The sequence below is a fragment of the Punica granatum genome, chromosome 2, assembly GCF_007655135.1.
Source record: "Punica granatum isolate Tunisia-2019 chromosome 2, ASM765513v2, whole genome shotgun sequence".
Lineage (NCBI taxonomy): Eukaryota > Viridiplantae > Streptophyta > Magnoliopsida > Myrtales > Lythraceae > Punica > Punica granatum.
The window spans coordinates 42,046,532-42,063,700 of record NC_045128.1 but is presented as its reverse complement, the minus strand read 5'-3'; the positions used below and the strand labels follow the sequence as shown (position 1 = coordinate 42,063,700).

At 39.1% G+C, this 17,169-nt stretch overlaps 1 protein-coding gene and 1 long non-coding RNA gene across 6 annotated transcripts; one reads left to right on the top strand and one right to left on the bottom strand.

The window, feature by feature from the left end:
- Positions 1-5,511: 5,511 nt before the first annotated feature.
- LOC116196167 (cellulose synthase-like protein H1) lies at positions 5,512-10,940 on the bottom strand. Of its 3 annotated transcripts, none has more exons than XM_031525757.1 (9): positions 10,549-10,940; positions 10,111-10,456; positions 9,139-9,267; positions 7,955-8,071; positions 7,615-7,827; positions 7,206-7,341; positions 6,949-7,112; positions 6,395-6,745; positions 5,512-6,265 (listed from the first exon to the last, which is right to left on the bottom strand). In XM_031525757.1, the coding sequence occupies exons 1-9, from the start codon at positions 10,848-10,850 to the stop codon at positions 6,062-6,064; spliced, it is 1,962 nt and encodes a 653-aa protein (XP_031381617.1). In that variant the 5' UTR covers positions 10,851-10,940; the 3' UTR covers positions 5,512-6,061. The 3 variants fall into 3 exon arrangements, with proteins under 3 accessions (XP_031381617.1, XP_031381616.1, XP_031381615.1); XM_031525756.1 differs by having other exon boundaries at positions 5,512-6,255; positions 7,206-7,329; positions 10,549-10,936; XM_031525755.1 differs by having other exon boundaries at positions 5,512-6,255; positions 10,549-10,935.
- Positions 10,941-12,426: 1,486 nt separating this feature from the next.
- Positions 12,427-15,132, top strand: LOC116194382. 3 transcript variants are annotated; one of them, XR_004154420.1, is made up of 3 exons: positions 12,427-12,832; positions 14,181-14,379; positions 14,823-15,132. It is a non-coding gene; the product is annotated as an uncharacterized LOC116194382 (long non-coding RNA). The 3 variants fall into 3 exon arrangements; XR_004154418.1 differs by lacking the exon at positions 14,181-14,379 and having other exon boundaries at positions 12,508-12,832; XR_004154419.1 differs by lacking the exon at positions 12,427-12,832 and having other exon boundaries at positions 12,840-14,379.
- Positions 15,133-17,169: the final 2,037 nt, after the last annotated feature.

The following is a 17,169-nucleotide window of genomic DNA, read 5'->3' as shown; positions in this document are numbered from 1 at the left end:
AAAAGAAATGTAACTGTAGTTCCTTCGGAAATGGTAAGATCTTTGGCGCAAGAAGAAGGCGTTGATCCATATCATCGTGACTTGGTTTTGATTTCTCTATAATTTTTTTTAAGCATACCGATACGGGTTCTTTTCCTACCCGTATCGAATAGATCATGCTTAGCCAAATTTTCTTCATGTAAAACCTGCTTGATTTAGATCGAGAAAATCGTATAGTTTTATGAAACCATGTGCTATGGCTCGAATCCGTCTATTTTTGATAGGAGCAGTTGACAATTGAATCTAAATTTTATCCATTATTTTCATATCCATTATAGTGAGAAACAAGGGCTTGTCTCCAAGTTGTTCAAGAACAGTGGAATATTGGCGTTGAGTTTCTCAACCCCTTGTCTTAGGATTAGTCAGTTCTATTTCTTGATGGGAGCAGGGAAACGGGTAAAAGAAATTTCCATACAAAGATTTAATATTTGGTCCATTCTTAGCCTAGGTAAAGTCCATCTTGTTGTGATAGAAATGAACAAAAACAAATAAGTTTTAGCTGATGTAATAAAAATACCAATTGTCCTTCCAAAAACTCTACCTTCTTTATTTATTTCAAATAGCTGTACGGAATAGAGATATTCCAACCGCCCAAGTAAAGAACTGTTACAAATAATGAAGAAACTAGATTAAATAGATTTAGATAGGAAGCAATGTAAAATAAACCAAATTTGATACGTGAATATTCAGTTTGATAACCCGCTACTAATTCTTCTTCTGCTAGAGATGGTTTTAATTCGTCGGATATTCTTTCTAGTATCCAGAACATGAAATATATGAAATAGATCACAAAAAATAGTAACTATGATTCCTAGTTAATAGTTAAGACCCTTGACCTATTCTCTCTCATGGTATGAATAATTTTTTCGTGAAATCTCGTTGATTACTAATGGAATAAATTACTATTCCATCACGGAACGAAAGGGAAAATATACATGGAACGAATCGATCTTTCGCATTGGCTATATTTTAGTTTTCTGTATTATATTCTTTCTTTCTTTCTTTCTTTCATTTTCCCTACTTAGATGTATGGTTGTCAGAATCATGATTTAAATAGTAAAATCGTATGATTCTACAATTCGAAAGGTGGGCACCGATTTCGATTCCATGTCTTGAGTCAGGGAGCTAGAATCGGGCCTAAAATTGCAGAATCGATTCCGGGTCTAGCCCAATCGTGCCGAAGCCTAGCTTCGTCGGGCCAAAACCCAGTCTTTTCTTTTTCCCTTCCCCCTTTTGAGCTGAAGCCCAGCCCAGTCGGGCCAAAACCCGGCCTTTTTTCCCCCCCTTCCCCGCCTTCCCCACACCACCTTCCTTCTTTCTTCGAGCCGAAGCACAACCCTTTTTTTTTCAGAATTTTAATTGTTTATGTTGGGCGTAATATAGACAAACATTTTCCGACCCATTCGCGCTATTGGTTAAGAACTCTCAGCCGACTTGCTCCTCACTTCTTTTATTCCCTATATCAAATCAGTTCTTAGAGGCATTCGGGGCCATACAAGCCTTTCGACGCAGTCCTGTCTTTATTTCTCGCTTTATCTGCGACTTAATATTGAACAATTAATAGTTATACCTCAAATATAGATTGCTCGGGAAAGTATGATTATATATATATATATACACTGTTTTTTTAATTACAAGTAGAATCTTACAATTCACTATTCGATTCTACGATTCACGATTCTCCGACCCTCGACCGATTCTAGGTAGAATCGCGATTCTGACAACCTTGCTTAGATGGCCTTGTGCGCATTGTTGTGTTTCTTTTGCATCCGATTCTTTCTTCTTTAGAGGGACTTTTGTTAGAGAGTATATGAAATCGAAAGTTAGGATCTTGGAGAACATAACTCCTTCTTGAAGCATTTTCCTGTAATTCTCAACTTGCATGAAAGTTTTATGGGCATTCTGATCAAGAGTTTCCAAATATTCGAGTTGCCCTGCAATCATCCCAATAAAGAAAGGCTAATCCTGGTCTGCATATGGATTTAGATCGAAAAATACAGGTGTGAATCTGCAGAACAAATCTCATGGCCTTGTTATCACATCCTAGAGGTGAATCTGCAGACAACGAATATGCTTGCCAAGGCAGCTGACTTATAGATAATTTTCGGAGGAATCCCATCCTTTCCCTTTCCTAGGAGCCCTCGCAAGAAGGGCCAGAAATACAGCACCACCCAAAGAGCGCAAAACGCTTCAGCAAATCCTGAGCCGCCACCATTTCTCGGTGGCGGCTGCAGCCCCAGCCATGCCAAGGCTGGCAGTTGGACTAGCAAGAGAGTGGTTCCTTGCACGAAAATTGGGCTCTCATCAAAGGTGAACCTCCCCAGGTCATTGTAAGGCTCGTCACGGGAGGTGGACTGGTCCTACCTGATGGTTCAGCATTCATGCTTAGCAAGCTACGCTCGTCTCAACATCATTCAAAGTCTTCGATTTTTACCTTGGGCAAGAAGTGAGAGTTGGTGATGATGCAATATGCCGGGAGAAGGGCATAGACGAGTTCAGGTACAGATCTGACGTTCCATTGGAGGAAAAAACAAGTATGTCAAACACTGCCTAAATCGCAGCTTGCGAAAAGTTTGGCCATTATTGGGCTAGACTTGCTCAGTGCGATGTCAAGTAGCCCAGGGACCACCTCTTCAGTTGGGCCAATGATGCCGGGCCTCCAGTCGGCACACAACCCAAGAAACCCAAGGGGGTCCGGTGAACAGAATGCCGATCTCCACCCCTTGAATGCATTGTCAAGCCTGCGACGACGTCTTCTGTGGTAGACCCGTAAATCAATCCAACCTATATGAAATGGCAAAGGGCATCATCTCCATGTAGCATAAGCTAGAATATAAGGATTCTAATGCGGGGGGAAGTCGATAATGCGATCAATGCAGTGTGCAACCAGTTGACCGTCGAGTTTGAATAGAGTTTGACAGCAGTGTTCTTGGTTACCTTTTCACCCCACGTGGTGCCATACTGATAGCTACAGCTCACAACTTGATGTACTGCCTCGAGGGAGCTCGATATATCTTTTCCCATGCCAGATTCTCCCTTAAAAGCGTGGGCAACTGATTTTATCAACTGTTTCGAGTTGCCAAATTCAGTCAACAATGCTCCGCCAGTCGTACTTTGATAGTTCAAGGAAAAGTAAATAAGAATCAGAGTCATACTGGAAGAATCGATAGGATACTTTCTTAAATCTCTTACCATTCGATGATAGGAGATCTCTCTCTCATGCCAATGCCCTTTGGCCAAGACCCATAGATTACTCCCGGACGATGAAAGCATCCTCTTCCCCATAAGGAGGGCCCTTGAATTGACACAAGTCCGTGCCCAATGAACTAACCATACAGAGAACACCGCAAGAAAAACATTTCCATATGAATCCTAGAGTTGAAAAAAGAAAATAATCAGTAAATGCTGGTGTTTACTTCATAATTGACGACAAACTGGTTCGCGAACAGGTCGTCCTTCAAACCATCATAGAATCTCTGAGGGCATTGGACAAATGCAGTGTCATTTTGGGATGTTGGGTCGAGTATAAGGCACAACACATGTTGCAGTCAACATTCAGCATGAAAGGTGCGTGTGTCATTACAGCCGATGCTCTTATCTGCTTAGTGAAGCAAAACAACAAATGAGGACAGTTAAATCATTTATGGCGCTTTAAATAATTTTCATAGATCGAGTTCAAAATGTAGAAGCCAGCCAGAACAATATCTAGGGGAAGCGGTAAAAACGTGTAACTTACTAGAGCATTTGGCCTTTGTAGTGAAGATGATGTTTGGGTCGTTTCTCCCTCGATATGTATATCAGATGAGGCAATCCATTGGGTTTGCCGTCCTTATTTCCCCAGATGATCTTCAACAGGAAACCAAAGAAAACATTCTGAGTGATTTCAGTAAACTTGATCTTAAGAAGATGCAGATGATGCAAATATAAACTTGGCAGCAATAATTGGATGGAGCCTAGCATGTATGTATTATATGTCCTGTAAATAATGTTGGGTTAATCACGGCTAAGGTTTGGTGCTCGAACGGGATAATTTACCTTGATTATAGAAGGATGATCCCAGCACTTTACATTTGCAAAAGCGGCAAAATCCCCAGAAAGTTCACATGGAACCAGCTTCTTGCTGGCGTCTTCTATCGTCTTGCTCAGCTTCTCGTAGTCATTCTAAAACAAAGGGCGGCTGTGAATATATGCAGGCTGTTGTAACACGTCCAGTACAACAAAAGGGACCGGTTATGTTCTTTCACAAGGGGCCCGAGTGTTTTATCTTAATATGTTTCCAGTCCTGTTGGAGCTCCAATGAGTCGGACCTGCCAGTGGAAACGGCCTGCTCGGCCGCGGGTGAGAAGTACCGGAAGGGGACTCTGACTTGGATGTTGTATATCCGGCAGAAAGGGACCCAGAGCTGAGCAAACTTGGCGGCTTCCGAGAGGGCGAAGAAGGTGAGAGGGGAGCAGGCATCGTCCGACACATAGACAGCCAGCTTGTGTGCTGCACCCGGGTAGTCAACCACCATCAGCGAGAGCACCGTGTTCACCGTTATTATTGGTGGCTCCAGCTCCAGGTCTGCTGTTGTCACGAACATGTCAGTGAAGCTACTAATACATATGACTCATGGCTGTAACACAGACAGTCCGTTAGGTATTTACCGTTGGAGGAGACGTTGAGGGAAGATGAGGTAATGGAGGAGGTTCCACTTGGTGCTGATGACGAGGACCCATACAAAGGTGAACCACGCCTCGCACCCCATCTCCACCTGCCATGTTGTCATCTCTCTCCCACCACCATGGCTCGAAGTGAGGCAGACCAGCAGGTACGACAGCAGGGAGACCGTTAGCAAGAGTATGGCTATGTCTGCAGCCCTCTGGGCAGAGTTCCACTATAGCTGTCTTTCAAACAGAGGAGCTGCAACGTCCTCCTCACCGGCCTCCATCATCGACGAACTGAAGGTCCCCTAGCCCAGCATTTAACGCTGGTCGAAGCATATGGTTGCCTGGCTGGCTAATGCCATCTGGGTAAAACCGAATAGCTATCTGCACTTCAGTTTTGCTGTGAATATAAGAATTGAGGTTCCACGAGACTGGACGTGAACCTCTAAATATAACTTCTAGACTCTACGAAGATTTATACAATCTTAAAAGCATATGTATTTTTGCTAAAATCCTCTGGTGACTGGTAGGTAAATTTTGTCCATTAATGTAAATCAATTTAGGCTCATTTTGGCATTTGTTATTGGGTTGAGTAGAGGGTCAGATTCGGACAGCCCATGCAGACTGTAGCGATGTGAGTAGAGGATCAGATTCGGACAGCCCATGCATTCCGGTCCATGAAGTCAGGCTGGACACAACATATGGTATCCTTGGAGATTCTCAACTTCTGCTTACTTCTACTCATCTACAAACCACTCCTACAATGTAAAGATTGTGTTGCTTTCGAAAACTTATTGTTTCACAGACCGAAATACAGATCATCGGATGCTGTAAACTAACTTCCACTTGAGGTTGGTTTTGGATTGTGACATACTAAGATAAGTGACAGCAGCTGGGAAGAAACTAAGTGCCTAGATGGTTTACTCAATAAAATTTTTAAAATACAAGCAATCAACTTATTATACGGAACAACAAAAACACAATATAATATACATAGGCGGTTTCCTTATCATCGATGAAGCCCTACAGAGGGGAATCTGCAGAACAACACAAACACAGTAGACAAGGCTGCTGACTTATAGATAGTTTTTAGTGGAATCCCATATTTGCCCTTTCCCAGGAGGCCTCTTAGGAAAGGCCAGAAGTAGAGTACCACCAACAAAGAGCACGCCACCTCCGCCAGTCCTGAACCATTGGCGCCACCCGGGGCTGGTTGTATCCCCAACATTAGCATGGCCAAGGCAGCAAGTTGGACTAGCAAGAGGGTGGTCCCCGGCACGAATATCGGGCTCTCATCGAAGGTGAACCTTCCCAAGTCAGCATCAGGCTGGTCATTGGAAGTGGACTGCTCCTTCTTTGTGATCTCAAACACGGTATCAGAGATCCCCAGCACCTTGAGCAGGACGGTTAGGACACCAAACAACCAGGCACAAGCCGAGTTGATTCTGGCCATCTGCTGGTAGTTCCACCATGCTCGAGCTGATAAGCTGCACCTGAAGTGCTCCAATAGCGTGTAGATGTTGTATATGGCAAATACGGATGCTGGTATCATTATAGCCCGTTCGTGGACCTGCAAAGTTCTATAAAATCAAAAAGAGGGGGGGGGGGGGGGGGGGGGGGGGGGGGGGGGGGGGGCGGAGCAAATGGCATTCCTCACCATGACACCTTTGGGAAAAATTAATGACTGGATTTACAAATTGTGATTTTACCTTGGGCAAGAAGTGGGAGTTGGTGATGATGCAATAAGCCGGGAGAAGGGCATAGATGAGTTCGGGTATCGATCTGATGTTCCAGATGAGGACCCATATGTATGTCAAACACTGCCTAAATTGAAGCCTACCCAACAGGGTGGCCCTTATAGGGTTGGACTTGCTCACAAGGATTTCGAGAAGTCCGGTGGACCACCTCTTCATCTGGTTCAACGATGCTGGCCCTCCTGTTGGTGCACAACCGAGGAAGGCTGGTGGGTCCAGTGAACAGTAAGCCGATCTCCACCCCTTCGATTGAATTTTCATCCCTGTGAAGATATCTTCTGTCGTGGATCCATATGTCAATCCAATCTAACAAAGCTTGAATACGTCAGCAAACAGGACCACACTACTTTATGTAAAGGGATCAACAACATATTCATGTTCGTATAGTCTGAAGCCATCTCCACAAGGAATAACTTAATCTGCCCTTGTTCGAATGCAGTGTCGATGATGATACGTAATGTACAATGCAAGACATTATTCAGATAGTTCAGATTCTCGTGCTTAGGTACCTTTTTACCCCAAGAAGTGCCATACTCATAGCCAGAGCTTGCAACATGTAGTGCCGCCTCAAGTGAGCTTGGCAAATCTTTTTCTGTACCCGATTCGTCCTTTAAAGCCCGGGTAACCAATTTTAGGAACTGCTCCGAGCTTCCAAATTCGCTTAATGATATCTCTAACAATTGAGTAGGAGGAGAGGGGTAGGAAACCGAGTTAGCTATGTTTTTGAATCAATTGTACAGATTCGATCGGGAATTTTGACAATTACCATCCATTGATCTGGCATTTTTCTTCTTAGAGTCAACATTCTTCGGCAAAGCCCCATAGATTACTCTTCGACGATGAAAGCATCCGGTGCCACCATAGAAAGGCCCTTGAATGGACACTATTCCCTGCCCAATGATCTAATCAAAACAGAGAATAAGCCGCAAGTTAATTTTGACACAAAATTCAACTAAAAAGTCGAAATGGTTAGCTTGTTTGGTTTCAAAATGTGATTTTAAAATCACACTTTAACTTAATTGTACCCACAATGAAACAAAATAACTCATACAAAGTCAAAGAGTGGACCCCATACATAACCATTTATACCACTCTTTTTCAAAATCAAAATCTGATTTTAAAATCCTATTTTGAAACCAAACGCAGCATAATTCTGTAATTGAGCAACTATTTACTTCTTGTAAAACGACGAGCTGGTTCCCGAAAGGATCATCCTTTAAACCGTCGTAAAATTGCTGAGGGCACTGCACATAACCGGTGTCATTTTGGGATCTTGGATCAAGCAAAAGGCACAATGCATGTAGCACGATCTGAGGATTATGCGTGTACATGTCACAGTCGACATTCAGCATGAACGGGGCATTGGTCATCACACCTGACACTCTTATCTGCAGCACGTATTCAAGATAGGAAGAACAAAAATTGATCCATATGGTACGTGAGATATGATTTTCATTTGGAAAAGCAGGACCGAAAAACAGGAATTTATAACCCAAAATCATTACTGTGACTTACTAGAGCGTTCATCGCACCGGCCTTGTAGTGATGGTGATGTTTGGGTCGTTTCTCTCTCGATATGTATATTAGATGGGGAAGTCCATCCGGTTCTGTTTCCTTATTCTCCCATATTATCTTCAATCCAACAAGTGAAAAGAATATAAAAGAAAAAAAATGTAAGAATTGGTGCTTAAGATGCGATATATCAACTGTGTCATGCGGTAATGCATTTGATACTTCAGTTCAAATATTTAGTATTTAAGTTCAAGTATTTAGTATCTTGTATTGTTCTTCATGAATGGTAAAGCGGTAAAAGTACTAAATAATTGAATTGAAGTACTAAACATTTTCAATTAAAAGTAGAGTTGAGTTTTGATTTTAATTGGTTTGTAATGATTATGTTGTTTAATTATGAGAAAAAGTATAAAAAGTAATGAATAGTTGAAGAATTTAGTATTAAAAATTGAATTGAATGGTTAAAAAATTGAAGGAAATAAGAAATGTAATAATTGTGTTGTTAATTTTTATTGTGTAGTGAGTAGAATTAAAATTAGAGTTAAAATTTTATTAATTTAATTCAAAAACCAAACACAACAGTTTTCCAAGTCCTGATTAAATTGAAGTCTTTATTCTATGAAGATATACAATTCACGGTGAAAAGAAAGATCATACAATTGGATTGAGGCAACCGGCATATATAACTTGTAAAGTTCTCTTAAAGGGAATTTTTTTTTAATAAGTAAAGTGATGAGAATCGAATTTAAAATCTCTATATATTTATAGTACTATCTCTTTCTCGGCTTAATTTTAAAATTTTGATTTATTGAATTATTCCCTCATCCAGAAAATCTTGTAAATTTGTCTTATTGTGTTTGTCGTCCCATATATGTAATCTATCGCTGGCCGCCTGGTCCCATGAACTAAACCGAATCTATGATCTTCAAATTATTAAATAATTAATTAATTCTTGTCTCTATACTAAAAATCCCCATATGTTCTTTTTCTACGTCAAACCCACGACACGGGATATCTGCTATTGACTGTTTTGTGTACTGACTGGGTTGAATTTACGCGACGGGGATTTGTAGGTGAAAACATTAAATTTAAATTATATCTTCCCGAATAAGGGATGGGACGAATGCACTATTGACATCATGCCGAAGCATTTGCTAAATTGGAGCCCACTGCAATGTAGAATTTACCTTAACTATAGGAGGATGATTACCACGGTCCATATTTGCGAAAGCTGCAAACTCTCCAGCAGAAAGGATACTCGAAACGGGCTTCTTACGTGCATCCTCTATCTTCCAGTTTAAACTCTCGTACTCATTCTGCGAAAAGGGGAAAGGAAAATTCCAAATCCATATCTATCACAAAAGTATCTCCTAATTTGAAAATTTTATTCGCAATGACATGAAATATAATTTACATAACATTTAAGAGCTATTTAATATATGCGTGTAATGATAATTAATAAGCGTGTTAGAAGAATTTAGCTTTCTTCTTCTTTTTTAATTACAATTTGCTTGCCGCGTATCATATGTTAAATATTGGAGTCTGACTTTCTATATTAACTAATTCTTATAATTTATTGTTCATATATGTGCATGTAGGAGACCAATTAAAGCAGACACGCCACCCAGAGCTTAATAATTAACGTTATTACTAGTCTACTAATAACTCCAAACAGCAATTAACTTTACACAATCACGAATATGTGTGTGTATATATATATATATATATTATTTATTTATATGCAGACAAACTGACAGGATCAATTTTTTTTCGGCTCCTCCATTTGTTTTTTCTGCCCATCTTTAATGTGTGATTGGATGCTAATGGCGGTCAAGGCTAACGCCCTTTTTTTTTAATTACAAAAAAACGTTTATAAACTTAATCCAATAAAAAGATTTTTAATAGCTACTAAATTGATATGAATAATCTCATTAATATTGAACTTAAAACCCCTTAATTAATAGGTGAGAGCATACACCATTACCGCTACATCCTCTTTTAATAAGCCTGACTCTATTTTCCTTTTGTATGCATATTTACTATTGCGTCCAAGTCCATGTTTCGCCCATTATATACTTGAAAGGGACAGATAGGATTAGAATGCGCCGATTGCTCAACGTTCATCAACCCTGGGTAAGTGGAGGCTATTTATCATTTACCTTTATATGTTTCCACTCTTGTTGGAACTCCGGTGACTTAGAGCCACCACTGGCCGAAGGGGGCCGCTCGGCGGTGGGTGAGAAGTACCGGAACGGGGCTCTGACTTGGATGTTGTGCTTTCGGCAGAAGGGGACCCAGAGCTGAGCAAACTTGGCTGCTTCCGAGAGGGCGAAGAAGGTCAGAGGGGAGCAGGCGTCGTCCGAGACGTAGACAGCCAGCTTGTGTGCCGTACCCGGGTAGTCCACTGCCATAAGAGAGAGCACCGTATTCACCATTATTATAGGCGGCTCCAGCTCCGGGTCTGCCGTCGTCACAAACATGTCCAGCGCTGGCAGCTCCCTCTTCCTACGTACATAACCAATGAAGCTACTGATACACGTGACATGTCCTCATTGATATTGTAAATACAGTTTATTGTTAGTTAATTAATCACTTACCGTTGGAGGAGACGTTGAGGGAAGGTGAGGTAACGGAGGAGGTTCCACTTGGTGCTGACGACGAGGACCCATACGAAGGTGAACCACGCCTCGCACCCCATCGCCACCTGCCACGTCTTCACCTCCCATCCATCGCCGCCGTGGCTCCTGATGCTGACCAGCCGGTACGACAGCAAGGAGATCATTAGCAAGAGGATGGTTATATCCACAGCCCTCTGAACATAGTTCTTGCGAAGCTGTCTCTCAAACAGAGGAGCAGCCATATCATCATCCTCCATTGATGATGAATTGAAGTCTCCCATTTGGAAGCACTGCAGCAAACCTAGCTAGCTCTTCTTCTAATTTTAGTTAGCTTCCTGTGAGTATGCAGAAACAAGGTGCATATGGCCCTTTATATAGATACATGGAGAACAAGGTGTATATTGTCTGAGTACTATTATATTCAAATTAACCTTTGTTGAAAATCACTTACTCAAAAAAATAAGAAAAGTAAAATGTTCAAAAACCAAGGGAGATGACACATGCAATGAAATCATTTGGTTAGTTGAAGTAATGAGGGCAAAATGGTCTTCCCAATGTATACGAACATACACAGAAAAAGGTTCATGGCACAGTGGAATTCAATTAAAATTAGTACAAAAAGATCTTCATTTGGTTAGTTCAATTGGAACAGTGGAATTCAGTTAATACAGTATTAATTGACAACTAGAGCTGATAATCCTTCCTTTCGAGGCAACTCCTCCAGCAGAAAAAGGCAACGTAACCCCTTCTTCTTCTTTTTTAACTTCAGCAGATGTGCATGCGCTGAAAGCCAGCTGGGGGGCTCACTGCGTACATGAATTGGTTGGCAATTTTTGTCCACTAACAATCAGAGGCTCATGATATGTTGTTTCTGTTGTGTGGCATACAAATTGTCTTTGGTCACTGATCGATGTCGTGGGATGTTCAGAATTTCAGAAGAAGTTTAATATCCAAAGTATGAAGGACGTATTATCGAGACTCCTCTACCGTCCCGTATGAAAGCATATATATTGTCCCTTTCAGAAAATTTCAGGCCTGATTTTGACAGTTTAAGCTAATTTCCATTGTTTGCATACACAACAACCAGTCGTATATAGGAAAGAGGGTCCACCTGTCAAGCTCGATCGGTAGCCGGTGGACCTATGAGGATCATCGAGACTTCTCTACTTCATAGATTCGACCACGTCGTACAGTCAGATTCACTACTTTTTTGCAGGTCTAAGGTGATATTGAACATGGCTTTGTAAAGCAACTGGATGGACAACATTCTTTGTGATGAACAACAGTTGTCGATAAGTAATATCAAGGTAAACTCGAAGAGAGCTTTTAAACTCAAGTAACCATAATTTGACTAAAAGATACATTTTCGATCGACTAGTAATTTCATATTCCGAATAATTTTGATAATGACCCGTGAGGTCCATTTTGGACTACTGGAAAGAAGTCGTGATCGATTTGCAAGTTACAGGAATGATACAAAGGTTGGATCGTGAAAGCTGCGTGAGGGTCCCCCCAGATCATTGAGAGGGAAACATGCTCCATGGACCGGTCTAGGAAAGTGATTTGGCAAGCAAGAGACCTACGGCTTATAATTGGAAAGTCCACGAGAATCGAATTTAAAATCTCAATCTGTGTCACCATACACTATACCTCTTTTTCAATCTGTACTATAATAAGCATATAACTATTTATCATAATTCATACTCTCGATTGTGGTCGCTACTCAATGTTGCGGAAGTTCGTATAGTTTGTAATATATAAGTGCCTTGGCGACTACCTGTGAGACCTAATATTTCTTTTATTTCAAATAGCCTATATATATACGTACACTTACATACTTATATGTATGCATATATTATATGCATGTGCTGGAGCAATTAAAAATAAAAAATAAAAATGAAAAGGGAGCATGGCTCCACTTGGGCTCAAATTTTCCTCTGAGCAACCTTCCACCGCCTTAGCCTTTCCTCTATCTTCTTCCATTGTTTTCTTTTCTTTTTTTTTTTCTTTTTCGTTCTGTTTTGTGGAGGAAGAACAGAGGGGGAGATAGAGAGGGAGACAGAGAGAGAGAGATGGGGGAAGAAAAGAGCAAAAACGTGGGCCCGCAATTTACTTTTTCTTTATCTTTCTTGTTCTGTTTTGCTGCTTTCTTTTTCTTCCAATCTTCTAATCTGCTGCGGGAAGTTGAAGAAGAAACAGAGGTTGAGAGAAAGAGAGAGAGAGACTGAGAGTTGGAGAGCTTGAGATGGAGCTCACGGATGAGGTTTGGTTGCTCTCGATTAGTTTCTATGTGGTGATTTTGATTATTGAAGCTTTCAGTTGATTGTGTTCTTGTTACCTTGGTGGCATGGGGTTAATTTATTGAATTAGATAACTTAGTAATACGACTTGAGGCCACGAACTTTCTTAATCGTTGGCAAATTAAGTTGAGAAGAATTGATATTGTTGATTTTCCTTGCTTAAGCTTAATTTATCTGATTGCGTTCTAGTGAAAGTAAGAGTATTTGGTTAGTGGGATTATGAATTGGGAGTGAAGAACTAGGGAATTATGCTAGAGTTCAAGTTGGAGCCAAGTATAGGCATGTTTAGGTTGGTACTTGATTCTTTTCTTCCACATTCTATCATCCAATTGGGTTGTTATGTTGTGAATCTAGAATTAACAATTAATTGGATTGTTTAATTAATATGATTTAAAAGCGCTATGATATGCAAGAACAAATATGGGAGAGCTTCTTGGAAGTTGTATAGAGGTACTGCAATTGGAGGCTCGTTTAGATTGCAAGGTTCGTTAACATTGGTAAGGTGTAATGAGCATTAGATTCGTGTATTATACATTCATTATCTTCGTTGAGTTTCTCTAAGTATGATTGAGGGTTCGTGTGAGTAATTTAGGTTTTTTTTTTGTTTCTCTTTTTGTAATAGTATAATCCTGTTCATATTGGATTGTCGAGGTTACTTGTCATTGAGTAATTTAGCAATTGAAGTCCATGAGCTACGTATTTTGTCTGCTAAGGTGGTTAATCACATTTCAAAATATATGTACTATATTTCTTGTAGAATTAAGAAGCGTAATTATCTTGCTTGCGACATCTTGGGTTTCTGAAAATTGATCTGTAGATATGATCTATGATATAATCTTGTGCAAGGGTCTTGTGAAGGAGGAAATATTTTTGGTAGGGGTGTGATTTGGCAATGTGATACCTATTGATGAAATTAGTATGTTTTATAAATTGTTTTTCTTTTTATGCCTATGATTTATAGGAGTTGAAGAGACTGGAACTTTGCATTCTGAAAGCTCGTCTTTCTTAAATAGTATATTGGAAGTTTGGTAAATGCTCTATTTTTTTGTGAAATGATATACATATATATATATATATTATATGAATACAAATTATATGGAGTATTATTTAAGAAGAATATTGTGATAGATATAGATTAAGAAATCGGTTTTGCTATGTTGTGTGAAAGGATTTGCCCTCTTATGTTTCATTTTGGCTTGAGATATGTGATGTGATTGTGCATGCTGATCATGTATAACATATGTGATGATAATATGAAGTAATCTGTAAGGATTGTGCTTGTGTATACTGATATTGTTTGATCATTTATAGCTATGGGACCGCTGATCCGGCGGTATATAAATAAGACGCATAGACTGCTGATCTAGCGGGATACAAAAAGGGACGCCTAGACCGCTGATCCGGCGGGATATAAAATGGATGCCTAGACTCTTACTGCCGGAGGATAATGGGCAGCCCCCGCTTATGAGACATGAAATGAGAAATTTATGGATATGAGTACGAGGTCACGGTACCGTCATAACTCTGTTGCGAAGAAATGCAACCCTATGATTATATTGATTGATTGTGCTGTATGTTGTTTGCATGATCTGATTGCTATAAATGTGATGATTGTTGAGATTGTCTGAAGGTATTCGATGAAAGCCGTGTTATTGTTAGAGCTTGATTGAGTCAGTGTATGAGTGTTGAGTGGTGATGAGTTAATGGTTAATTATAATATTGTTATATGGTTATAAAGATAATTGATTATTTAAGAATGTATTTAGTAGTTATTTGTATGTATTTTATAATACGCTTTGTTGGCAAATTAAATGACTGACTTGGGAATGCTAGTATTATCTATATGAACACTTGGTCGTTTAAAAATATATTTATTACTTCATATAGTTTCATTTTACTCTGAAATTTAATATTCACTGAGATGCAGCTCACACCCTGCATATATTTTTCCAGATGGGTTAGGAGCTATACTAGCAACACAAGAGAACTTTTTGGACATCGGGGATCAGCTTGGAGGACTAGGTAGGAACCTTAGTTATTAGTTAAATATTCTTTTTGTATAGAATATATTGAAAATGTTACGATCTGAATCTTTATTTAGTTGGTTTAGTGATGTAGTTCTGCTGGAATATATGTGTGTGCGCGCGCACGCGCGTGTGTGAGAGAGCTTGCTGGATTGGTTATATGTTTTTGGAAATTATGGAAAGTAGGTTTTTATGTTAATAGTTCATGTGATAATGAATATCGAGGAATCTTAGGGAAAGTTCTGTCGAGATTTCGGGTCGTGACATTACCCTCTAGGTATTCCAACGCAGCCGTCAACCGGACGGCAAAGACTACTCTTCAACATATATCCCATCCATTGAATTGCAGCGGTTGCATGCATATAAACATCCATGAAGTAACACAGTACTGTCCGCTACCGCCTACCAAACAAGTCAAAGAAACCAGAGGCATACAATATCGGCAGTATTATGGGTAAGTGTTGATGAATATTCAAGACAAATATATTGTCTCAGTTTTACAACGGATCTGAGCCGCCTGAGTGTAAGAGACTATCAAACACTATTGCTAACACAATAACTTCTATATGAAATTCCGACATGAATAGAAAACAGATGGTTCGACTAGCATCTACTAACATCACTAAAAACATTGTTAAAATACTTTTACGAGAAGGTTTTATCGAAAACGTGAGAAAACATCGGGAAAACAATAGAGACCTTTTGGTTTTAACCCTACGACATAGAAGGAATAGGAAAGGACAGTCTAGAATTATTTTAAATTTAAAACGGAGTAATAGACCTGGTCTACGAATTTATTCTAACTATCAACGAATTCCTAGAATTCTAGGCGGGATGGGAATTGTAGTTCTTTCTACTTCTCGAGGTATAATGACAGACCAAGAGGCTCGACTAAAAGGAAGTACAATTCAAATTTTTTCCTTTTCTGGTTCCGAGTTTGTGTAACTTCAATTACTAGTTTCAATTGGAAACAGTTTATCTCCTTCAAATTGAACACTCATCTTTTGATATAAGCGTCCCATTATGAATCCAAATAAAGAGTATATTAATGAAATAAAGATCACAACCTCTCTTAGAGAGGGGGATGAATAATCTTTTTTTTAATAAAAAAAGGGTACTTCCGCAAAAAGAAAAATTCTAAAATAGTGATTTTAATAGAGTATTTGATCTGTTTTTATCCCTTGTACTTATGTTTATCATACTTATTTGTTTTTTTCCCCCCACAAAAATTAGATCATCAAAAAAAGTACTTAACTCCTTCTCTATTTGGCTTCTATTCTTTTTTTTTTATTTTATTTGTAACCAATGGAAATGTACGGCGGTTAAATGATACTTAAGCAAATTACATCCATCCCAAGGTATCATTTTTAACACATATGTTGGGCAGGTTCGGACACATTGAGTACATTCTATACATGTATCATAAATCTTCACTGAATGTGACATTGGATCTATAACTTTTTGAATGCCATATATTTAGATCTAGAAAACTTATAAATGAATAGTATATTTAGACACCAGATGAATCAATGATTTTACTATAATTTTTCCAATCAATCTAATTCTGGGTCGACTCATGAGATTGGGCCAAGATACTTTGATTTTGTACTTTTTTTTCTCAATTCTACGTACCATACATGCTATGCTGATTTCAATTCATACTAATTGAAGTTGATGATAATTTAAATTGATGAATAGTCTAATTTCTATAATGGATATTACTTAATTTATTCATTTTATTTATTCAATAAATTCGATTGATTGATACGGGTTGATTTTCTGTTACAATAAATTGACAAAATAATAGCTAACCCAATAGCGGCTTTGGTGTCTACAAGAGCTATAACAAAAATTGAAAAAATATCTTCTTTTAATTGTCTACTATAAAAAAATTCCAAAAATTTTACGAAATTTATATTAACTGCATTCAGTATAAGTTCAAGACACATGAGGGCCCTAACCATATTTCGACTTGTGATCAATCCATAGATATCGATAGAAAACAAATAGGCACTCAAAACAAGTACATGTTCGAGTATCATTGACCAGCTCCTTGGTAATTTGGATTAAAGCCGGTGAATCATAAACAACTAATTAAGAATGAAACAAGAATAAAAAGGTTTTTAATATGAATATCCATATCGATATTCATGGATTATACCTTGCATTCCACTACCAGTTACTATGTTAATAGGAGTGGGACTTTTACTTTTTTTAAACGACAACAAAAAATCTTCTTCGTGTGTGGGCTTTTCCTAGTATTTTATTGTTAAGTA